The sequence below is a fragment of the Hetaerina americana genome, unplaced genomic scaffold (genome assembly GCF_022747635.1).
Source record: "Hetaerina americana unplaced genomic scaffold, ioHetAmer1.1.p SCAF_15, whole genome shotgun sequence".
In the NCBI taxonomy this organism is placed as follows: Eukaryota; Metazoa; Arthropoda; class Insecta; order Odonata; family Calopterygidae; genus Hetaerina; species Hetaerina americana.
The window spans coordinates 12,115,387-12,140,991 of NW_027286625.1; the positions used below are offsets into that span (position 1 = coordinate 12,115,387).

General features: G+C 39.0%; 2 protein-coding genes across 3 annotated transcripts in view; one reads left to right on the plus strand and one right to left on the minus strand.

Moving 5' to 3' along the window:
* The window catches only part of LOC139686802 (muscle-specific protein 20-like), a 77,935-nt gene extending 72,788 nt beyond the window's left edge, over nucleotides 1-5,147 (plus strand). For both annotated transcript variants that reach the window (XM_071583850.1, XM_071583851.1), the window contains exons 3-6: nucleotides 995-1,076; nucleotides 1,212-1,341; nucleotides 3,247-3,367; nucleotides 4,311-5,147. In XM_071583850.1, the coding sequence (XP_071439951.1) occupies nucleotides 995-1,076; nucleotides 1,212-1,341; nucleotides 3,247-3,367; nucleotides 4,311-4,502 (525 nt within the window). In that variant the 3' untranslated portion in view covers nucleotides 4,503-5,147. The remainder of the gene's footprint in view (nucleotides 1-994; nucleotides 1,077-1,211; nucleotides 1,342-3,246; nucleotides 3,368-4,310) is intronic.
* A 504-nt stretch (nucleotides 5,148-5,651) lies between these two features.
* LOC139686801 (arrestin homolog) lies at nucleotides 5,652-25,106 on the minus strand. Its single transcript, XM_071583849.1, has 8 exons — nucleotides 24,857-25,106; nucleotides 21,410-21,531; nucleotides 20,316-20,447; nucleotides 18,634-18,840; nucleotides 13,635-13,823; nucleotides 11,654-11,842; nucleotides 10,121-10,289; nucleotides 5,652-7,304 (listed from the first exon to the last, which is right to left on the minus strand). Exons 1-8 carry the CDS (start codon nucleotides 24,921-24,923, stop codon nucleotides 7,168-7,170), a joined length of 1,212 nt encoding a protein of 403 aa, XP_071439950.1. The 5' UTR covers nucleotides 24,924-25,106; the 3' UTR covers nucleotides 5,652-7,167.
* Between the last annotated feature and the right edge of the window lie 499 nt (nucleotides 25,107-25,605).

Below are 25,605 nucleotides of genomic sequence, written 5' to 3' on the forward strand. Positions count from 1 at the left end.
AACGATCGGCGCGTCACAATTGATGACATCTGTGAGCATTTTCCCAATGTTTCTCGAACAATTGTTCATGAAATTGTTAAACACCATCTGCATTATGCAAAAATTTGTGCAAGATGGGTCCCTCGCAAGCTTACAGATGAGCACAAAACCAAGCGTATGGCTGCAGCACTGACGTTTTTGGGACGTTATTCTGATGAAGGAGACTCTTTCTTGACTCGCATAATTACTGGTGACGAAACATGGGTTTGTTATGCATCACCTGAGAGTAAACGACAGTCAATGGAGTGGCATCATGCTCATTCACCAAACAAACCAAAAAAATTCAAGACAGTTCTGTCCACCAGGAAACTCATGGCAACCATTTTCTGGGATCGACGAGGTGTATTGCTTATTGATTTTATGGCCCGTGGAGACACTATTAATGCCAATGCGTATTGTGAAACATTAAAGAAATTACGGCGGGCAATACAAAATCGGCGGCGAGGTCTATTGTCTACTGGTGTCATTCTCGTTCATGACAATGCCAGGCCTCATGCAGCTGGGATAACACAAAAACTTTTGCAGCAATTCAAATGGGAAACTTTCGACCATCCACCGTATAGCCCGGACTTGGCCCCTTCAGATTTTCATCTCTTTACAAAGCTTAAAGACTTTTTGGCAGGAAAAAGATTTGACAGCGATGAAGAACTTAAAGAAGGAGTGACCCTGTATCTCAATGAGCTGGCGGCGAAGGACTATGCAGCAGGAATACAGAAACTTGTCACACGTTATGACAAATGCCTTAATTTGCTTGGAGATTATGTTGAGAAGTAGTTTAAAGTATCCTCTTTCAAATAAAATTTTTTATGTTTGTTAATATTTACTTTTGTGTCTTTATTTCACGAACGGGTACTACTTTCCGGATGACCCTCGTATGTTTAGCAAGTTAAATTTCCGATTTTATCAATTTGGTCCACCGTTGTCTCATATTTAAACGTCTCCTTCTTCCTTGCAGGTTGCCGGAAAGCGCGACCCAGAGCAAGAGCGAGAAGCTCAAGAGTGGATTGAGGCGGTGACCGGAGAGCGATTCCCTCCAGGTACTGTTCAACTAGGCATCCACGCATCGATGTTTCTATCTTTGAACCTTCATTGATGACTAACTTTGTGAAAGGAAGATGATGTTCAGCTCAACCTCTAAAACCTCATTTTTATGCTTTGCCTCTCCTTCAAAGGATGCAGCTTCGAAGATGGCCTCCGTGACGGCATCCTATTGTGTAAATTGATGAACAGACTCCAGCCGGGTATCATCCCCAAAGTGAACCTCAGCGGAGGAGATTACAAAATGATGGACAACGTCAGTCAGTAAGTAGCTAATGGTTAACGGTCTATTATTATCCACTCTCAGAGAAACAATACATTTTTCAAACACGCTGCTTTTGATCTTCTGTTTTGTAAGTTTTCTGAAGCTACCCGAAAGAAAAATGTTACTATCCATTCTGAAAATAAAGACTCGTACTTTTCCACAGATTTTATTATACGGTACAACGCGTTTCACCGACTTGCGGCATCATTAGGTACAAATTTGCAAAACAGACAGAGCAAGAATATATACCCTCAGGACAGAGTGGGGGCGGGGAGGGTTGGAAGGATTTGAGAGGGGTGGGGGCTCGCAGGTGCGTTGATGGATTGTTTTGACCATTTCCAGGCTAGTTTCTCGGAGAGGAGTGGGGAGATGTATGGGAACAATTGCTCATTACAAAGTGTCGTGTTGGGGTTTACCAAGTGCCTTCTAATCTCTAATTGCTCGAGAGCGTCCATTTTTAATCCTTTTGGGAGTGTGTGTAATATCTCTGGGACAAAGTCACTGCTGTGGTCGAATTCCAGTAAATGCTTGGCGAAGAGAGAGTTGTTATTCTGATTTTTGTGACACCTAGCGTGTTCCTTGACTCGTAAAGTACGAGTCTTTCTTTTATGAATGGATATTAAATACTTCCACGAAGTAAAGCCTGAAACGATAGATAAATGTTACTGTTTGTTTCCTGCCAACTATCGTTCTGTATTAGCCCTAGGGCTCTTGTATAACTACTTCTAGCCAGTGACTGCTTACCTACGGTATCTGGCTTGTAAGATCTCTGAAATTTAGGCATTGGCCAAGGCAGTGCATTGTAACGTAGTTTTTATTAGTTGAAATTAGTTATATTAGTAGAAATAGGGTTTGGAATTAGTGTTTGGGTATTGACTAGCACAACTTTCGAGCCAGTGGACCAGATCTTATGCCTTATAATCATAACGCCATTGCTTCAGTGAGATCATGCTTCGGAGAATTGTGTGTTCAACTTTGTGTATTACGAGGCCGAGAATCGTTATAAATTTAATGTCCTTTTCCAAGTTAGTATTTCTCATCAACCAAGATGATTATACTCATTCTCCGTGGATCACTCTAGTAAAGGCAAGGGAGTAGTGATTCTACTATGTGGGAAGGGGGATATATGGGTAGAAAAAGATTTGATTGATCCTAGCAAATGGTACGCACTTCAGTCATTCAGAAATTGATATTTATGTAATCCACAAGGGTAAGTAATGATTTTCGGCGGGCGTCCATAAATATGTTCTCCGTAAAAATGTGGAATAATTGGAAAATATCACTCTTGCGCCATCACTCTAAATTAGTCTAAATATCACTCTATGTACTATCCTTTATTTTGTAACTGATGATGTCCACTGTTCGACAAAATAGGTAGTTTTTCATCAAATTTCAGTGGATCTTGCTAAGTTATATTTTCAAATTTCATTAAGAAGTTCGAAAAAGTTTAGCCGAGTACTTTAGAGCTCATCAGATTTGATTACCCATACTACTCACTTGTCTAAAAGTGATCCTTAACACCTATCCGTCTTTCCTTTTCCTGTCTTTCTCAACATATTCGGTCACATCTTTGAGCGAGCCGTAGGAGGGTGGTGAATAGTGTGTGAATTTTTATATCGACTCATTATTTGCATTTCAGAATTGAATATTTTATATTCACCCATTATTCATAATTCAGAAATTAATACTTTGCATCCACTTTTTATTCATTCGTTCATAAAATTATTCCACATTATCTTCGGCGCCTCTACTTTTCCTTTAAAAAAACCACATGACAGGGACTGTTAAAATAAAAAGATACATACCATGGAGATACTAATGTAACGAGAGGGTTTCCCAATCTTGTTTGCCTTAAGAAGAAACTATCTTAGTTATAATTATATTTTATTTCCAAAACTCCACAGGTTTCAGAAAGCCTGTGTAAAATATGGAGTACCTGACGTCGATCTTTTCCAAACTGTCGACCTGTGGGACAAGAAGAATATTGCTAACGTTACCATGACAATCTTTGCAGTTGGAAGAACGGTAAGTCTCATGGAAAAAGATCTTGGATCTAAATATGGCGGAATCTGAATAAATACGAAAAAAATGAAAATTGCATTCTAAGTTTTGAAATCTGCAATTCTTTATATTGATTCTGCTCATAAATAAACTGTGACTACAATTCACAGTTCAATCTTAGAGTGTTCTCCCTTTGAGCAAATTTGAATTTAAAGGTTTGGTGACTTCTATTTTGAACTTGGAATAAATTCTTAGTTCCACATTCCAGATTATGAAAATAAAATAAGTAAATGGAAATGCAGTTTTGCCAATTTTTTGGCAAAAATACATCATTTTCTTATCCGTATGAAGATGAATCTCAGCCTCTTATGTTACGTGGTTAGGGAAACTCAATTGCGAATAGTAAGTATTTTCTTGAATTTCTGACTGCCTTATTTTGAAGCAATTGATAAATCATAACATTAATGCCTTTAGCCCATGATCCATACTTTTATTTGAAACTTTATAATGGCAACTTTTTTCTTTGAATTAAATGTTTTTAAACGAAAAACTAATGCTTATTACAAAATTGTTTTTATTTCAAAGCATAGGCCGATATAGATATTAATTTTCCTTTGTCTCGACAAGGAATAATAACAAAATAGATTCTTTATTTCATTTATCATAGATTACGTTAATACGAAGTAAATCAGGTCATTTTCCATGGAATGCTGAAAACTAATGAAAGGGCCAATATGAAGGATATTATATTACGCGATTGCCCTCCAAACTTTTAAAATTTTCCTATAACCTTATAGGACCTGATAAAGGCAGTATCCCATGCAATTTTATTTCTCTAACATTAGAAGGAATGCAGAAGAAACCACCTACTCTAGTGTTCAACGATCCCTACTTGGAGAAAGTAACTCACCACCGAAGACACGTTTTTAAAACACACGAGATAAGGCTTGCTTTTTTTTCATTGTAGGCCTACAGACACCCTGAATGGAGGGGACCTTGGCTGGGTCCACGACCCTCTGAGGAGAACAAGCGGGAGTGGAGCGAGGAGCAGCTCAGGGCCGGCGAGACCGTCATCGGCCTGCAGGCTGGGACGAACCGAGGGGCAAATCAGTCCGGCCAGAATTTCGGGGCCACACGGAAGATCCTGCTCGGAAAATAGACAGCGGCTTGAGTGCTCGGCCAACTTCGGGGTCGGTGAATGGGCTTAATGTGCTTCCGGTTGTTTCTCCAATGAAACATCTCCAAACGAAGCGAAGTATTATTTCGCACCTCGCATCGAGAGTGGAACCACGACCTCCCGAGTGCAAATTAACTCCTTATGAGAAATGTCGTGGTTCTGGCAGAAACCTCGACTTGCACGCCTCCAAATTTCTTTCAAATTAAATTCCGCTTAAGATATTCCAAATTCCATACAAATTCTAATGGACTCGATCTCGACTGTGTCGAACTGGCGGTCGTAGACCCGCTTCAACGCTAACAAGTCTTCTGTCAAGAGTGCCCAGCATTTACACCGCCCCTGAGGTTAAAATAGGCTACATATACTTATGCTGTAGAAAAGTGCTTTTCTTTATAATGTAAAATTCGAATTAAAATAAGCTGAAGATGTAATTGCTAAAATTGCTCCGATGTATCTGCCTTGCGCAAACTTAAAATACTATATATTTATCAAACCGTAAATATGTTATTAGTGTTTTAATGATATTTAATATTTATTTTTTGCTATAGCTTATTGAAAGTATTACTTTTGTAAGATGTTTTATGTAAAACTGCTCTAAAATAAAGTGCTTGATAAAAAATGCTCCAATTATGCATGGATTCTCTAGAAATTCCCAGTTTTCAAATATTTTCCTTCCTCCTTCGAAGTTAATCCTCTTTTTTTTAATTTTTGCATTCAACTTTGTGATTGATTTCAAGATCAATGATTTTGTTAAATATACTTATGAAGATGAAAACTTCTGTAGCATCAGTCCGACCTGTTCCATCGTCGATTACCGATCCGTAATCGGTCAAACCTTTTTCGATCGAGATGGATATTGGGAGTGGAAAAAAAATTTCCTCGAAAACTTTTTCATCAAAAAATAAAATTAAAGATGAGTGTTTCATGCAAAATAAATAATGGGTCGTTATTTATGAGAGGTTTTGCTTAAAATATTTATAAAAATGTTCATTTAATAGAGTTTTAATGCTTATTTCTCTCTTTTCTCTTATATAAAACATTGCCGTTTTCGCGATTTGACTTTTTCATGACCCGGTAACATCTCTTCAGAACAGTTCGTGGGCATTAAAAAATAATTAAAAATGCAGCCAATTGAGGGCACACACTTTTATTGTTCTCCCGTCATCGACCAGTATTCTCAATGGCGATCAAAAACAATAGCCAAAGAAAAACACGCATCAACAACATGCAATAAAAATAAATCAACGACATAACAATGACGGTAAAACATATACAATTAACTGATATGAAACAATTTTACACACACTTTGAACTCATTTTTTGAAAGTTTACAACTTTTTGCGAAATTAATGTTATTTACATTATGAGGAAAACACCAAACAACAAGCTCACAAAAATAACGAACGAATATCCCAAAAAAATTAACTGGAAAACATTGTGAACACGAAACAATACATGACAATAATTGAACATAAGATTTTTTATCCAAAAAAACACCACCATTGAGCTAAAGGCACAGCTGATCGATAAGATTATTTTGCACGCTGGCGCGAGTAGGTGGATACTCTCCACCAAGGATCCCATTTCTGATCAGCAGGTTCAACGGCTGCGCGGCTTATGGACAGTGAAGAGGATTGATTGATTCCGACTGGTTTATGCTCTAGACTGACAGTGAAGTTGAACTCCAACAAAGATGGAATTTCCTTCACATTGAGGCCCACGGAAATGCTCCAGTCCACAAAAAGGCGCCTGACTCTTTCCCTTACCACCCGCCCTGGCAAGGGCAATCGCAGGCACCTAGCTTATGGCAGGAACCTCTCAAAAAGACGCGGACGCCCAGGTACCCACTCACCGAGCAACTGAAGAAATAGCCGATAGGATGGCCCTTGTGAAATATCACCTACCCTGCTGTGCATTAGCTTTGGGATGACGGTGTCATGGATCTTGTTTGAATTTCATATTTCTGTTTTTTTTTTGTTTAGGTAGATTGTTTTCTTTTGAAATTTTGAGAGGGATCGGTTAATCTTTTTCACACATAATCGAAATGGAGTTGTCAGCGATACGGATGATATGCCGTGTTCCTTCGGTTGAGGGGAAGTCGAGGCAAGTCTCAAGAAGAGGCCGAGAGGTAGGGTGAAGGTTTTTAATTTTGTTTTCGGTCGAAATCCGGCATTCGATGGCGATTCCAGAGTAACTGCGCGCTACTGAGGAGGTTCAGAGAAGTGGAGTGTCCAAAACAAAGGCGCATTGGCACGGGAAACAACGCGACAGGGCCCGGGAGTCCAGGAGGGGTTTTTCAAAGGCCTGGCCCGAAGAACCATTTTCCCCGTGAACAGGAGGCTCGCGACATTTCGGTGGTCCGTGTCGTCGCTGCACTGCTTCCGGTCACAGGCAGTCGAACGGGGCGCAGATCCCCGGAAATGACGGCCGACGTGTCCAGTGTTTTCGTTGGGCCGTTCCCGGTCGGTACCGTCGTTCCGACGCGACTTTCGCCTCGCGTCTGCACTCCTCCTCAACTCTGACCCCCCACTTTTTAGAGCACTAGAGAACTACCGGCGCCTAAAGCCGACTCGATCTAATTTCCTAGGTTGTGGAGAACTTTTCACTCGACCTCCCCCCTCCGTGGTTGGTAGTTATGTCTCCCGCTTTACTCTGGTTCGTTGAGACGGAGGCGGGCAAAGTCTTCGAAGACGATGTTGTCATCGTCGTCATGGGATTTTGGGCTCTTAGCCTCGATGGCCTTGGCCTTCTTCTCAGCGTCGATCTTCAGCTTCTCGGCGGTTCCTGGAGAGGGGAAACAGAAGAAAGGTAAGTTCGTTTAATCGATAATTAGAACGAAGCCACTTATTGGCATCCTTTTTAGCAATTCTCAGCCATTTAGTCATGGGTGTGTATGTGCCTGATATAAATAGGTTAGCAGTAGTTATTAGGGGTGGCGACCGAGAGCTAAGGTCAAGTTCCAGAGAATTAGGTAGACGAGCGCGGGCATTTAACGGGGCTGGGTAATCTTTTTTGCTGTTCTTATTAATCCTCCCCTTAGGATCAGGTCACTTGCGACTTGCTGCTGACTCTTTTTCCACCCTATCACCGTCATTATTTTATTAATTCAAGGCTCTAATGATTGGTCGAGGTTATATGGCGAGCTACTGCGGATATTTTGTTCTTCAAGTCGGACTTCGAAGACCCCTTTGACAGACGGTCTCAGAATCCGTTAACTACCCTGTATCAACGCCTTGAGAAGGATGGCAGAATTATTCATTGAAACGTCGGCAGTCGAAAAACTGATCCAATAGAAAACCCTCCAAGACTTCATCAGAGTTAAGCTCTAGAGAAAAAATAAATCCGATAGCACAAGTTCACTTGCGCCTTTAGGATACGTAGATAATTTGGTAGGGGTAGGGTTTCTAGGAAATGGGGGCAGGTTTGAGGGAAACCCTGAGTCGGCATTAGCCTACTCTTAACGAAAGGTGCTAAGGGGTCACGTAATTTAACGTACTGAATGGCGGGTGGCATAATCCACATGAGGAGCTCTCCATATAAGAATACTAATCCACATAAAGATCGGGATACCACTTTACGGGGAGTGATAAATACTTCCAGCGCCGATTTTTCGTACCAGGGCCATCGGGTAGGAAAGCCATACCTATATTTACCGATCCAACGCAATCACCTCTTTACCTTCATCGTGAATGAATTATTACCACGATCTAGGTGAACATAACGCTAATTTATAGTAATCGTTAGCTGCCTAATAGGAAATCAAAAATGTATGTAAGAAGTACCATTGTAATAAACAGTTCAGTCCACGAAATATGTGATGCACGAATTTTTAAACGTGACCACGTGTTTTATTTACTTTGGTTGAATGTAAGCCCAAAATAGTGTACTCATAAAATCGGTCTGGACAGTATTTATGCCTTATATTTATGGTCCGGCCTAGTTTTTAAATATTTCCGGAAGGAGTGAAACAAAACATTCCCCTCTCGGTTGGTGCTACGGCGAGCGGCGCCACTTTAACGCCATCTGTGGAGAAGAAAGGGAACAACGACCTGCCCAAATATTCACTGCTGAAAATAATAAATGTCTGTTCAGAAAATTTATATCAGGAAATCAGCTGATTCAACCTGAATCTCATTGGTTAAAATTACTCCGAACAGTGGTAGTAATTTTTACGTAGAGATAAGACTGAGAGTAGTCGTTTGCGCCAATATGGATAGATGGGCAATTAGGTAGATAGAAGACGTATGAGTTTACCTAAATTCAAAATTAGGTAGATGTAGGATTTTCATAGAATATTAGGGTGCAGGGAAATCCCCACGTCGGCTTACTCTTAAAGAATGGCTTCAAATTCACATTTCGAACACAGGCTCGCGGGATGGAAAACAAGTACACTCTCCACCGTACCAATCCCATCCCTATTGTTTTTGCTATATGATAAATTCACTATCGCTGTCTCCTTCAATTTCCTTCACGTGTAAACTCTTCAATGTGACATTAGTTTATCGCATAGGGCTTACATAGTTAACGGAAATGATTGGGCAATCGTGAAGGAAAACCATTATTTCTATTAGTTTACCTGGTAACTACTTTTGGAAATAAATATTCAAAAAATAAAATTGCAATATTCTACTGTTATTTATTTCGTACCAGAAAACAGTAAGCCAGCTCTTTATATCCTCCCAGAAATGCGAAATAAATAGCTGTGACAAGCTGCAGTTTTATTATTTTGCACAATAGTTAATCTCCATAAACCAGAGCCTCCCACTGTTATATATGAATGATAATTGATTAATTTTACCCGACGTGTCTGGAGTCTTCGTCAATTTGCAATTTTGTGGACCGTTGTGTGTTTTCTGTATTATTGTATGGATTGGCCAACACGTTTGTTGGAAGGTTCTATTTCTCTCTATTTAGTTAATCCGTTCGCCAAAAGTTAAGAGGGACACGATTCTAGATGTTTTTCCTCTGCTGTCATATTTCCTAGGTGTTTTATTCAACACACCATTGGTGTTAGAAACCCTAGGAACATCTGTTATCGAAGTTCTTCGCCACTTCTCTCCCTCATTGGAGGAATGCCGTCATTCATATCCTTGACATCAACCGCTGTTACATCTACACAATACCCCTCAAGTGGCCGCAAGTTTTTGTAGCTGGGGGTCTTAGGATGTCAGTCTTCCATGCATAAATATTCACCTATATTTAAAATAAAGACCTATTTGCACATAAAAAAACCCGCATACTTACCCACATATCTATATGTTGATCTACGTCGTGCAATAATGGGTGCGCGGGTGTAAATGTTTATAACCTTCTTTTTCAATTAACTTAAGTAGGAGTGGTCAAGTCTCATTATTTATGGTTGTGTATCGTGTGAGGTGTGAGGAAAGAATGACTTGACATTTTTAACTTAAATCCATCGAAACTGCTATCCAAAGCCCTCTTATTTTATCCTCATGGTCTATACGTGTAATATGGATCTATAATAATTCCATCGGCGTCACTACTTAATTCGAGTGTACTGTACCTCTCCAATAGTCTAAGCTTTAAATGTATGATGGAACGTGTGACTTTTCTTTCGCGGAAGTATTTTTGTGACTCACCTGGGGCTGGGTGCAGCAGCTTGAAAGGCACGTCGGTCTGAACTTCTCCGCCGAGGGCTCCGCAGTTAAGCTTCACGCGAACGGTGTAGGAGATCACGATGCCCATGGCCTCGGACGGCGCCTTGCCCTCGGTGACCAGGGTGGAGGATGCAAGATTGACGTCGTCATCCTGCATTCATTCATTAGGAGAAATTGAGAATCAGAGAGCGTGGGTCACTGAACCTGCTAATAGATATTTTTATCAATGTGAAGGACGCATTCTATTCTCTTGTAAGTTAGGATTATATCATAATATATAATATATTATATATATATATATATATATATATATATATATATATATATATATATATATATATATATATTGGGAAATAATTAAAGTCGTTATATTATAAGTGGTCTCTTAATTGAGTATGTGTTAGGCAAAGCACTTTACATTCGTTCAATAAATGTGACGGAGGGGCATTAAGTGTGCTAGGAATTGATTACATTGATTTATCATCATTGAAAACAAATTTGTCTCAAAATATGCATAAATATGGGTAAAAAATATCCGCGAAATTAAACCTCATATAGTAACAGAAAAAGTTCCTTTATCTTCAATTCCAAATAATTGTAGGTAGCTCTTCTCATTACATCCCTATTTCTATTTCAGTCGATAGTCACCCTTTTCAAATTATTCATTTGCTCATTATTCAATTTCCTAGCATTCCTTTTGTAGCAGTATATCTAATTTCTTTATTTCTTTTTTATCCCTCTTTCTCTTTTTCAGCGCGTTCTTCAAAGATTTAGTGCATCTGAGTATTTTACTGGTGACTCGTATTTTGCACCAATTCTGAAAATATAATCTTTAATTTTACCACATCTCTGTAAACATAATTTTACCATAGTAGACTGCACATTTGAGCAAGAAAAAAATTCTTTAAGTCTCTATGTTTAAAAGAATACATTTTTATATCCAATTCTTTTTCGATGGCCAATTTTTAATCACCTTCATGGCTCATAGAATTACTTTTCCCATCTGCCTCCCAGCTCAAATATTACTCATTCTTACCAATTTTTCATTGTATTTTTTCAGTGTATTTTTCATTATAACCTCTGTCACTCCTCTAAGCCTCCCCTACCCAGACACTTAATACACGTAAAATAGAACAAATTGCAATAAACCATTCTTCAATTCATTTTAAATTAATTTTCCGCCAACTTTCATTTGTCTAAGTTTGCAATATTCCATCGGCGCGCATTAGTTATACTATGCATAACTTGTCGTGCCTTTGATTTTCTCCCAAAAACCCTTCCGTCCCCTTCACAACATGTTTTCCTGCTCTCCTTTCCAATAATTTTATTTTATTTCATTCACACTTCCCCGCATTCACCTCCCAAAATCCTCCCGTCCACGTTCGTTCTCTTTCCTCAACGATAGAGGTTCGGAGGCAAACGACACCACTATCCACAGTGAGGTTAGGGCGTATTGCTTTTGAGTGAAATCGATTCCATCGGGCTCGACTGCTGTCTTCCCCGTTCAGTACTTACCCTGAGATGTCCGTCAAGGGCAATGCCGTGTCGATCCTTGTTGGAAGAGGCAAGAGGCACCAGGTAGAAGGATTTGTTGAGGGATGCTCCAGGGGTGATCGGGCAACCCTCTCGGGTCTCCAGGCTGGCCACATGGCGGGAGAATTGCGTGTTCACCATGGTGACCTCGCAGTGCTGCACCACCATTACCTAAGGGGAATAAAAAACAGGAAGTGTTATCACAGATGTACGCAGGGTTTCGGCATTGAGGAGGAGGGGATTTCGTAGGACATGTCCACTATTAAAACGCAGCAAGTAATGATGCTTATATTTATCAGCGTATATCTAACGTTGCTCCAATACTTCTTGTACAATACTGCTACTTAGAATTTACGTTCATTTTAACTCGGTTAAATTCTTTCAAATTATAATAAAACATAATAGCAGCAATATTATGTATCTGTGGCCAGGGAAAAGGCAGGAGTTGGGGCTATTCGTGAGGTCACGAAAGAAAGATGTAAATATTGAATGAACATCGTCTTCCATCTAATTGATTGGACCTGACGTTGAAGATTTTATTGTAACGGGCACGCGAGATTTCAATGATGAATTCCCCATGCTTTGAGAAAACATTTTCCGTGGTAGTTTTATGCGCCCATTCAACCTGCCTCCTTCCTAGTGAGCAGGGATCAGTACTTCTAGCAGCAGTGCTCCAACTAAATGCCAAATATTTAGTAGGAGCGCCGTCACCTAAGTTGAGGACAAGACCTAGGAGTAACAAGGTTTTTCAGGTGCCTCCCGATCCTTACTTAAGATGCTATGTGGAGAGCACTGTAAGTGAGTACGTTGCCCGTCGGATGGGACGTAAAATTGTGGACCCCTTGGCACCTATCGTTAATAGTAGGCTTATGCCATTGCCTGGTCTATCTCCACCCATCCTCCATGTCTTGAACTTTTTAATCCTATCAAATTACCCTCCTTTCCGCAATGGTACAAATAGTATCAGCAGTCGGTCATCTTCCTTGATAACTACTACTACTGCTACTCGATTCAGCGTGACGGAGTCAGACTGATCAGACAGAGATAGACGGTGCCATTCATGGCATGCGTCACTGGATAAAAGTGGAAAAAAGGACCTCAAATATTATACCAGATGATTAATGTGGATATTCACGGGGAATTAAAAAAAACATGCGACTATAGGTATTACTGAAGCTACGTTAAATATTTGGGTCTGAAAGGATGGTCCTCAATCATATTGTGAAAGGGAAATTAAGAATAGGCTAACCCGCTTCTCCAGATGTTCGATTGCCTATGAAGTAGTGCGCATCAGTGATTTGCGAAAAATCAGGGTCCCAATTGGACAAAATGGCGTTCACCACATTGAACAGACTTAATTTCACCAAATCAATTCCAAGAGTTGATATGGCACTTACACTTTTTCCTTTCATCAATAATTTATCTGTAACTGAATTTTATAATCTGATACTACATACTAATGGGATAGCTGCAGGAAGTGAAAAAAACATTTATTTTAGGCGTCTTAATTATCGAAATATTAATATACTTTTATTTGTGATTGGACATTGCAAATTCAGGGCACTACTTCAGAATACCTGCCAAACCTCCTATCATAAAATACTGCGCCATGTTTCAAATTTATCATCATTTTAATTTTACTTGTGGCAAATAGGTGATAAAATAATTGTTGCCCACACATGAAAATGGTCCTGTCCTTAGGAAAGGTTTCCTAGATCTGCCACTGCGCACATTTGAGGGGTTACGGCCATGTGAACTGCTTATGCCATATTGTTCAAGTTCCTCTTTATTCATATACTTAGCTTTATTTTACTGTCATTGCGTGCATATTTGCTATTTAAGTCAGTAATGAATCTAGTTGGCAATAAATGGATTTTTTTTCTTCTCTTTTTCCAACAAACGTGCTAATGGCTTTTCAATTCATTGAGAATGTAATGAAAATATCGCCAGCTTCCATCCTTACCTTGATGTTCTTGACCGCCTTTCTGGAGTTGTTGCTGACGATCACGTTGGCGCACACCTTCTCGCCGTGGTAGTAGATCTCCTTGTCCAAGGTCACCTCGAGGTTGAGCTTGCCCTGGGAGAAAGTGAATCCCTTCGACACCAGCGAGCTGGGAAGGCGCTGTCCCCTGGAGGGCGGGGCATACTGGATCTGTTCGGACGAAAGGAAAAGATCTTGTGTGTTTACTCGTTTTAAGATGATTATTATGATTTGAGATGATTATACTCGTACGCTAAATGTCTTTTTATTGCCGCTAACTTGGAAGTTACGCTTAATCAAAGATACTGTTGCAAAGCTGAACTTCTCTATGACTTGCCAGATAGGTATAAGTTTATTAGGGCATGTGCGCGGGATGGAAGTAGATAAAGGAATATTCAGAAGAACTAAATGATTTAGAAGTCGAATAATTTTTTAAAAATAATTTTCTACAGAAGTACGATAATTATGCGTTCCACGGATATTACTGACATGCCACGAATAATTCTCTTCTTCGGTTGAAACAAAAGCTCTCGACGGAACAAGGAATTCGTCATGAGATTCCTTTTCAGTCTGCCAGAGGAGTTAATTGGAAAATAAACCTTGCCTAGGAGTACTTAAGCATTAAAAATCGAACACCCTGACCTTTTCTTTCAAAGCGGGCCTTCAGTGAAGAAACACAAACAGAACTATATAGAAAATATATGGAATTGTTTAAATCTTGTCAACTTTCATGAAGTGGACAAATGTACCAATAATTACGAGTGCGACACGCTGAATATAAGAAAATAAATGGTCTTCCTTCAGGTTTTTGAAATTTCTTGCATTCCTCCTTCATACGCAAAAGTTAACTGCTCTTGCTGATCCTAGCAACTATCTTTCTAGGGATTTTTTAATATCCTTGTAAATTATTTCGAGATTGCCGGCAGTCAGCTTACCGTATTAGGCAACAGTTTTCAGCAAAAATGTAACAAAAACATCGGCTAACAGGATCCATACATTCCTCTTCTTGAAGTTGCTAGGCAAATATTTAAACCTCCGTCTTTTAAATCAGGATGACGCGCTCGAGAGTTGGTACACGTAAGGGTTCCCCTTATTATCTTAGCTCATGAAGGCCAGGCGTTGTCGGATTTATTTGCGTGTGTGCTAGTGCGCCACATAAAATACGAAGCTCCGCAAGTGCTTTCCATATAATATTTTGCAGAGAATTTAAGGGGTGCAAAGTATTTGTGCGCGGTTCGTTCTCAACATTGAATCTATTTTAAAGGCTAAACAGATGCTTATTAAGTGACCAACCAGCGCAAATAGAAATCGAAAATTGTCCCGCCACAGCTACACTACACCCACTGGCTTCGCAAAAGAATTATTTATATCCCTCCCTATCATTTTAGAGCCAATATAAAACACTGTTATTTCCTGTTTCAGGTTAAACTCTATCTTCTGATATTTATATATGCTATTCTGCATATTATTTTATCATACATATTTTCTTATTCTCCATGTAGGATCCTATTCACTCATTCCTTTCGTTACCACACATAAATATTATACCTCATTGTGTCCCCTAGGCATTTGTATTCCTTTTAGCAGTAGCAATTATTTTGCAGAATTTGCATAGCACCTCTTTGTAGAGATTTTAAGATATATGAAAGATATTTAAAAGTAAAGGATCGCAGGTGTAGCTTTTGTGGTTCCCAAAAGGGGGAACCACGCCGCATTCCGCCTTAAAATGCTCTCTACAGTTAAGAGTAAAGAATACTTAAGAAAACATGATTTTTAGTTTTTTTAAAGCATTAAAAATCAATTCTTCGTGAAATTATTTCAGAATTTAGCGATAATCAAATGAGCTTTTCTTCGGACAATGTATACTTTGAAACCGGCGAGCTTTATTTTTATGATATTTTTAGTGCTTTCACATATGCAAGGTGCCCACAAAAAATGAGACGTGTTTCTACGCGCAAACTGCTTAACGAATCACAATCAGTGAGGGGCCGCTATCTATCGGCGTCTGTAAGAAGTAAAACATGGCCCTATCTCAACAGCGATTCTCGTTTGATCTTCCATAGGCTTGCTCTACAAACTATTGTGCCGGTGAGTCTGAAGGTGTTAGAGAAGCGGCGCATGCGTATTTAAATCTATTTTAACCCCTGGAAAAGTGAAACTGAAACTTATGCAATGATTCATGTGCCATTCCACAATGAATCTATGAGTCAGGTACAGTGTTTTCGTTGGTACAACCGCTTCCAGTCAGGACAACACTCGACCAATTAAGAACCGAGAAGTGGACGACCATCGACATCAACAAACGACGCCCATGACGCCCGTGGAAATGATTTAGTACGTGCAAACCGTAACTGTCACAGAGATTGCCAATGAAGTTGACATTGATGTTGGATTGTTTTTCATCATTATGAGCAATATTTTGGGCATGCAGGGCGTGGCATCCAAATTTGTGCCGCGAGTGTCAACGGAGCGCCGTTATAGCAAAAACATCAGCCAGCTCGATCGTTTAAACGACGACCAAAACTCCTCAACAGCAATCTTCACAGGTGACGAAACCTGGTTTTATAGTTATGATATAGAAACCAAAGCCCAGTCTTGCACAATGGAAGCACATCATAGCACAGCACAGTGGAAGGAGCCATCTTCCCCACGACCAAAAAAAGCTCGGATCATGCGATTGAACGTGAAGGTGATGTTGATCGTTTTCTTCGATCGGAAATGGATTTTTCATTATTAATATGTCCTTAAAGGACATATAATAATAAAAAGTAAATGAACAGCACTATGTAGAGGTTATGAGAAGGTTAAGACCCGCCATGCTGTGGAAGATACAAATGTGGAAAAACAAGTCTTGGTGTTTTCAACACGACAACGCACCGGCGCACACATAATTGATTTTACCGAGTTTTTGACCAAAAACAGCTCATTAGTGATATCCCAACCACCCTACTCTCCTAATCTTGCTCCAATGGAGTTTTTCCTTTTTACTAAGTTGAAATCCACCTTAAAAAGACGCCGATTTGAAACTATTGAAGACATCCAACAAAATTGTACCGGAGACTTAAAGACTCTCCGAGGTGGCATTCGAAAGCTGGAAAAAATGTTGGGAGGGTTGTATTGGAAGTCACGGACCAAATTTTTAAGGCGATAATCATAATTAAAGGGTAACTAGAACAGTCAAGTATTTATTCAAACAGTCTCATCTTTTTTTGAACAGACTTTGTACTCTTTCTCCGCAAATGTTTAGCAGTTAACACTTGAGTTAGGTGGAAGAATGGGCTATAAAGTCTCAATCTCACCCATATGAAGTCATTAAATAAATCAAATAAATTGAATGAATTGTTTATGAGGGATGCAAGGTGAGACAAAAATAACCTTAGGATACAGACTATTGTCCTTGCAGAACAACTTTTATCGAGGACAAAAGGTCAATTGAAAATTTTATCCAAGTTAAGTTGAGCTTTCCTAAATTATTTCATCGAAAGCAAACAGGTTTCCCGATGCTTACAACAACAATGGCGAGCTGTTTTGTAACAGCGGCCCCCGCTATCCGAAGGAAAATTGGATTTGCGTCAGTGAAACGATTTGTTTGAACGGCTGGCAGCACTCTTCCTGCTTCCTTCTTAACTCTCGAGCCACCTTCACAACGTGTCCACCCCGCTAGCCCTTCCCTTCAAGTTCACAACTTATCGCGGCAAATCCTGTTGCGAGAGTTATGCAGTATTTTCACTGCAAGAGGAAAACAGAGGGGATAGCTTGAGGCTAATCTCGGTTGCTCTTCTGCTCAGTGTCGGAAAAGAAAGCTGTTTCCTTTAGCTTTTTATTAGGTCAACCGCTGAGTTGACCTAATCGATATCGTTCACATAAAATAATGCCGACTTGAACGCAAAACAATTCCCCTCTTGCAGTTTCATCGATTTCTCAGAATTGGTAAAGAGCCGAATGAGAAGACTTCCTCCCACCACAGAGGACCGTGGAATATTTTTATGAATGGATTTAATCTTTATCGTAAAAGAAACAACGCAGATGAGATGGAGATGCAATACATTCCCAAGGTTCCACTTCTGCTCTCCTAATGTCCCGAGTGTCAGAGAATAAATCATTCTGTCCACCTGTGAAAATATCTTACATTACGCTGGCTGAAATATTTGACATTTAGCCACTTCATATTTCGTTTCCCTTATTTGAATTATCTCCGCGAGACTATATGTGTTTCTTGGAACGTTTCTTTAATCCCCGAATTGAGTTAATTGTGTTGCGTAAGTATTCAAATAGAGTAACGATGTATTCTCCTCAACACCAAAACCATCGATATTCACGATCTCTGACATAATGCTGATGAATTAAAGTCCCTTTATACAGGCATAGTCATTTAATTCCAAAACAAAAGTTTAATTTCTGCAGTCAATTTTTGCATCAAATAATGAATTTTTCGAAGTATTTTTCGAAATCAAATTGATGTCAATGCTTTCCATGAGAGTGCACATTTTATATTAAAAATAGCTCTTAGGAACCCGATTTTGTAAATCTCATCATTCCACGTGTTAAAAAATGTCTGAATTGTGAAATCACTATTAAAATGATAGAAATGGGAGATATTTTTTCTTTTCCTCGTGCTAAACTATTCCTACGATCGATTTTCCGGTAATATTCATAGCTTTGTTGGTTGAACACGTAGTTACGTACTTATATTTTACATATGATATATATATATATATATATATATATATATATATATATATAAAATTACCTGTACGCTAATTAAAGGGTTTTCTAGGTAACAGTTTTTGCCATTATGGGTACGAATCACTTCTAACACCCGTGGAAGAATTTCCGAGCCACATTGACGGACCATACGATAACTGTTCTTGATACGCCATCAGTTGTTGGCGCTGCGAAACTGAGATATGAGCAGTAAAATGATGCAGTTAAAACGATCGACGATAGACGTAAGATGGGTGAAATCTAGATTCATGTTTACCTTCTTGATGGCGAGGGTGACCGAGGATCGCTTGTGGCTCTTGTCTTCTGAGTGCTCACCGACGTAGGTCTTGATGGAGTACTCGACCCCAAGGGGCTTCCCATTTTCGTCCTCTCCGGCCTGGAGGGTCACGGAGGATGGCGAGTGGTCCGGGAAGTGGAAGGTAAAGGGGAAAGCGTTTGCTCCGAACTTGGAGACGAGGCGTTCCTGAGGGAGAAAACAAATTGCGCATTTTTGTTGGGGAAGTGCGAAATACTCTCTTCCCAAACGCCATGATGTTGTTGACTATTGTTGTTCACTCGGCCTTTTCAACAGAAATAACAGTAAGGGTGTGAGTTCGTAACATTTTTTTTAAAGATATGAATCCATTAGAAGATCCAATTGAATATAATACAGGAGTAAATTAAATCGATGCTACTTATGCGTACGGATTTTCATACTCCGAACGAATTACTGTAGAGAAAATGGGCCTGTTTTTAAATTTCAGAGCTGACCACGAAAATTGGTTTGAAATTACGTGAAATATTTCAGCCTCTTCATTCAATAGTTGGCTCGAAGAACCATACATTTATGAACATGGCTAAATGAATGAAAATTTGCAAAAATACTGCTCAACTCAACTCACCTTGACTTCACTAATTCGTTATTATTCGTTCGACTAATTAGTATTCCGTGATGCATGTTTTTTGATATTTGATATTCTTATTGCATTTATCATTAATAAATTTTCTAGCCAGTTGATCATCAATTTTAATCATCTTTCACATCGCTTCAAAACATGGGTAGAAATTAAGAAAAACAGTTTTCTCTAGGAAGGACTTTTTATCCATAAACCTTGTTTTTAATGTGAGCACAACATTGAGTTTATAGAGCCTACTTCAGAATTGCGAGGGAATTGGTAGTTGAGAAATAGAGAACTTTGAAGAATAACAATTGTTTTGCTGTTGACGTATTTAACTCTAAAATTAAAAAGTTGTTTACTAATTGATTCTTAGAGGACTGATGTATGCTATAAAATTAAATTTTACAACGTTTATGGATCAAATGCTAGTGTGTTATTTTATATCAATTCAATTAAATGCTCCAGTTTTCAATTCGGCTATTCGCAAAAATTATTGGTCTTTGATAGAATTTAAGTTTTGTGTGCTGTGCGTTAGTTTATTCAAATATATATATATATATATATATATATATATATATATATATATATATATATATATATATATATATATAATGCCGCATTTAGATTATGCAACAAATATTTGGGGGAATAAAATGTTATTGAAATAATTGGTAATGGTCCAGAAAAAGTTCGAAATATGTGTTTCAAATTGCTAAGATAACAGAATAAGGTTTGTGAGGAAATTATGGAGGAATTAGGGGGAGATCCCCCATGATGCACTAAGTGATTTTGCAGGGCTTCGAATTTCAGAATGGTAAAGCAATTAATTAGTTTGTCAATTATTGTATGATGTATATAGGTATTTATACCTGTATTACAAATATAGTACAGCACAAGTATATATAGTAAAAGTGTTTATGTTAATGAGCTAATTTATCTATCCAAATGTATTAATGATCTAATTGTTTTGTATGTGTGGCTGATGCTATCCCCCCCCGCCACTCACCCATGTGGAGAGTTGGGAGATATCGTGTAGATGTAGATTAAAGAGCTGAAATACCTGGATCTGTGACAGCTGGGCTTTTTCGCTGGGCTTGGGCGCAATCTGCGCCTTGGCCAAGACGAGCTCCTTGCTGAACTTCACTCCCATGACCTCATCCTCCTCTCGTCCGAAGCGGTAAGTTGCCGTCACCTGTCATGGCATGGGAAAAGGAATATACGATGTGGTTAACATGAAATCTAAGTTCCTTTCCACTCCAAAACCAGTGGCAATGGTGAGAAAATAGATTGTGTCAGCGCATCACAATTTATTTTCCGGGGAATAAGGAGACGTTAGCTTTTCGTGATCAAAAACTTATGATAAATTTAATGCAACTGTTTGTATAAACTCTGTCGAGAGACAATGGACATTTTCGTGGTATTTTCGAACTTTTGAAACAAAAGAAAAAGAAATTTAATGACCAACACATCGCTCTTTGGCAAAAATAAGAAGAGGTACCACACAAATCTTATGCCCGTTGTTTTGTTTGGCAATGGAACGTTGAAGACTGATATAGGAAAGAATGTTAAAAAAGCAAGTTAGACGTAGGGAGAGAATAGGCATGCTGATCGGAATGAAGGGAGTCAGAAAGAAGGTGGAATGGTAGTGTTTATTGTAATATAAGGTATCAGGTGGTGTGATGTTGATTGGGGTTTGCCAAAGTAATTGCTGTTATTCTGTGTGCTCATCATACTTTAAACGGTAGACTTCCACAAAAATATTTTTTTTTCAAAAGTGTTCGTCATATAATTATGGACATTTTCGCATTTCCGTTTCTCATGATTAAAGTGTTAATATCATCATCCAAACATAATTTATTTGTCAACCACAAATCGGGGAAAAGTAATAAACTACATTATTTGATTTTGAAAGAATGTAGTTTGTTAATTTAAATCCTCGATAGGCGTAGCTGTCAAGTAATAGCAACTGAGAAGTCGCAATATTTTTCCACATTTTAGTTTATTCATTTCAATATTGTTTTTTATGAAGTTGGCACCGTGATTAAGTCAGGAATTCTAGTTCTGTAAAACGATCGAACGGAAATTATTTCCAATCGCAGTTCGGATTCCTTCAATCTCTTCCCCTCCATAACACTTTGGGATTTCAGTACTCACCTGACCGAATACCTTGCGTCCCTTAAGGTAGTCGCTCTCCACCACAATGACTCCATCGATGGGGTCCACATGGTCGAGGTGGTCCACGAAATCGCGCTTGCTGAGGTAGACAGTGACTTTGCCTGTTGACGGAAACGGAGAAAGGTTTTAATTAACAGCAAAACGCCAAGGAGACCAAAAACTCTTTTCGACGGCTGCCGGGTCTGCGAGACAGCAGCTGACGAGGGAAGAGTGAGAACAACTGACAGGGAGACGGATCTTATTGAATACGGTGGATATAGAGTGGGACCACGCCTACTGCATCAAAAATACCAAATTAGTAAGTGTAAATTCGATTGAATATGAAAGCGTTACCCTTACTCAAGATCTCTCTTGGGTGAAAAACATACGGGGATTATACGGAAAAGCTTACAAGAGAAATGGATATATTTGAAGAGTATTGGAGAAATGGGACGAGAGGGTTAAAGATCTTTCGCTGGTTAGGCCTTATTTAGAAGATGATGCTAGTACATGGGATCCTCATGAATTTTTGTTGATTGCTGAATTTGATCCAGTGCACTGTAGAGGAGCCAGATTCATAAGCTGTTGTTATGATAAACGCAAATTTTCTATATTATTAGAGGAAATAGTTTGGGAATCACTCACGGAGTGTAGATTAATTTAAAGGATAAATCTCGTCATAATTCGAAGCTGGTCTCTTCATCGATGATATTGATGGATATAATTAGACCCATCATCCAAAATTGAGAGGGAGAGAGCATGAAAATAAGATTTAAGAAATCAAATGTAGGAACGACAGGTTTAATATGCCATATTACCCGTGAATGATGAGGGATAACAATATTTGCAAAAGACGGCACTTTGGGTAAAATATCATTTTTTAAACTCTAATTAACCTAGAATATTGTCGTTGTTTAGTGTAGCCCTTATTCTATTGTTCTCCTTGTAACTAGCAGCCCTTATCTCTATTTACTTTAAATATTTACATCCCTATTAGAAATTAATATCAAGCAACACTTAATATTGATGTTGCATGCCTGGTGTGGAATCAACCCCTGCCATACCCCTATTAGGCAATGAAAAATTACATTTGTCGTTCACTTGGAGATCATCATAATTAACAGTGAGATCATGAAAGCAAAGAAAAAACTGACTCTTCAAAAAATATTTCCATTAAGTTTATAAAGAATGAAATAATACCAACTAAGTAAGGAAAAAAGAAAATATATGCCTCGATAGTGATGCTTTACCTTGACGTTTTATGAGCTTCTGCAAGTAAATGTTGACTTAATATCCGTACAGTTCCCAAAATACTATTTTAAACGTTCCGGACTCACTGTCACGCCAAAAGTACAGCTTGCGTGCTCTTCTCCAAGAATCAACTTGATTTTCGAGAAATTCTTCTCTGTCAGTAAAAATTATCGAAGAATTAGCGAAGTAAAGTAGGGATACGAGCGAAAGGATAATGTATTAGGCATCACAAAACCATTACAATGGTGCTGACCGGTGAACAAAATGACATGTTAAAATATTTTCCAATCCAAGAAAGAGATTGATATAAATTTTCTTATGGGACTAGTGGAAATGAAATTTCTCACGCCATTCAAGGAAACTTGTTACTCACAAGATTGATAGAATCAATATTTCAGCAAAAATTCAAATTTCACTGAGTGGGAGCTATATAATACTTCCCGAGTTGATTGAAACAAAATTATAAATTAAGTAATTTCTAACGGCATTTATTGCAAATATCTTGGGACAAATACCACCCGAAAATATTAAAAGACAGTTGGTATCCGCATTTAAAGCGATATTTTTTCGCCTGTGTCTCTCAACGACATCCATTTTATTAAGTATTTATTTGATAGTAATAATATTCCGATAATTCGTTGGGTTTTTTTTACGAACTCAGCAAAACTATTACCAAGTTCTTGACTCAATTAGAAAATAAACAGTACTCACTTCTTAGCCATGCTTAACATTTCATTAATCATTACGGAAGCCTGTATTTCGTAGTCTATTCTTCAATTTCACCTATTGTATGCCCTCCATCGTGGCGAAGAAAATGACCAATTTTTCCCCTGCCCTGTCTCAATTACGATCTCCCTGCCTTCAAATGTCTCTCCCAACGGCCGCCTCTCGTCCCCCACCATGCCCAGCATTTCTTTTTTTATCTTCCTTGTCGTTCATTTTACTTTCTCTCGTGCAAAGGACTATTGAAAATACTAGCACCAGTGAAATTATTGGTAAATGTCCTCAAAAACGAATAAAAAACTAACTATTCACAGTAATCTATATAAATGGTGATTTTAAATACGAGTAGGCGGGTAGAGTTCACCCCGATCTCAAACTAAGTCTTAACGCATGAGAAGTTCATGCAACCAGAGGTAGATGGGCATGTTCCTGTTCCTTTCCCTGTGCCACAACTAGTTTTTCCATGAGGTTCTAGTGACCAGAAAATGTATCACTTGGATTCTTAATTTTGTTGCTCAAAGGCGCCGCTGGAATTCGAACGCAGAACTGTAGACAACAAGGTAAACCCATCAGGCTACCACTCCGTTAATCCATTAAGCAATCCAGCCGATTAAGGTGGATTTTGGACGGTCACTAGAGAAAATTATCTCTACATATCGCGTGAAATTACCCTTTTTTGCCCTGAATTACTCCCTTCTTCAGTTCTTCGTAATTTCTATCGGCTTTCTTGATGTCTAGAATGTCTACTCTTCCTTCAACTACCCAGCTTACCCTAAAAATCTGTTGTCTTCCTCTCTGACCAATTTTCTCTAATTCTTCAGATGTGATTCACTCAAATACCGTCTTCCTTCCTCCAGCTTTGCTATTACTTCCTCATCATTCTTTCCAAATCCATGCTAATAAGGCAATTCAGAAGAATATCCCGCAATTTCTAGCTCAATTGTTTTTCGTGCGTTAAGTTTCTAACATTGAAGTCATTTGCTTAATTTGCGGGAAACGACTCGAAATATTACAGCTGCGAGGATTAGGGGGAGAAATTAAATAAATGCAACATGTATTGCAATATTTACGACTGACACGTTAGCTGCAAATCTCCCAGTGGTAACTGGAATGAGTGCTCAATGAATAAATTATTGCAACATTTTCAGAGTGTAAAAATCATTCGCCTTGACTGGGATTCGAACCCAGATCCCTCAATATCCGGTCGAGTGCTTTAGCCAGTTAAGCTATCGAGGCGTCCTCTTAAACTCTGGAATTTGAATGAATTATTTTCGAAATAACTACCATAGTAATTCTAAAAATATATTTAGTCTTCTCTCGGAGTCTAATAGGCCAATTACAGTCAAATTTGTAAGGTCTCGATAGTGACGGTGAAAAAATAAAAGCAATTACCTCGTTCCCCTTTTAATTGGGACACCACTAAAATGAGAGGAAGGGGGGCAAATAGAATGGTTTCGCTAACCTAAGACTTACCATTCGGAGTTGTTTTCTTAAAGACCTTTACTGCAACCACGGCAACGAGGAACAAGAATGGTATCATATCGCGGAGATAAGAAGTGTCCTGCGGACGCCGGAAGGATGAGAAAACGAAGATGGACTGTTTGACTTGCTCAGGAAAAGCAGTTTTTGCTCTCTTGAATGTTGTTCTGCGGCAAACGTGAGGTCCTTTGTCTTCGCCTACTGCTCTTCCTTTGTCTTCGCAGCTTAACACAACCTACGGTGAGACAGGGCCGTCCGCGAGCTTTATATACTGTCTGGTCGGAGCACATGTGCGGCTTTATCCCGTCACATGCTCAAGTCCTCATCCTTTCTCGTTCTTTCTCTAAGTTCTTACCCCCCCCCCCCTTTCCTCCTTCTATTCCTCATGTAATGACACTTCCCCACTCACCCACACCACATTCCATGAAACTATCCTTGTGACACATACTAATTCTAAAAAGTTTTCTGTTGTTCCGTTCTGCGACTGAAAAGCGTTTGAAGGAAGTGATATGTGGTTCATTGGAACCCAAAAGAAATGGACCTGCTTTTTCCCAAAGGGTTCGTCCATGTTATGAACAAATACAATATGTACACTTTTAGTTGGTAAGAGATATGTATCGATCGTGTCAAGGAAGAAGAGTAAGTATCGATCGAGCCAAATTAACAGCTGAGGGAGAGTGAGTGCTTCTGTATTCTCCGCGGAGCCATAATTAAGTCTCCTGAGGTGAAAGTAATTATATTGA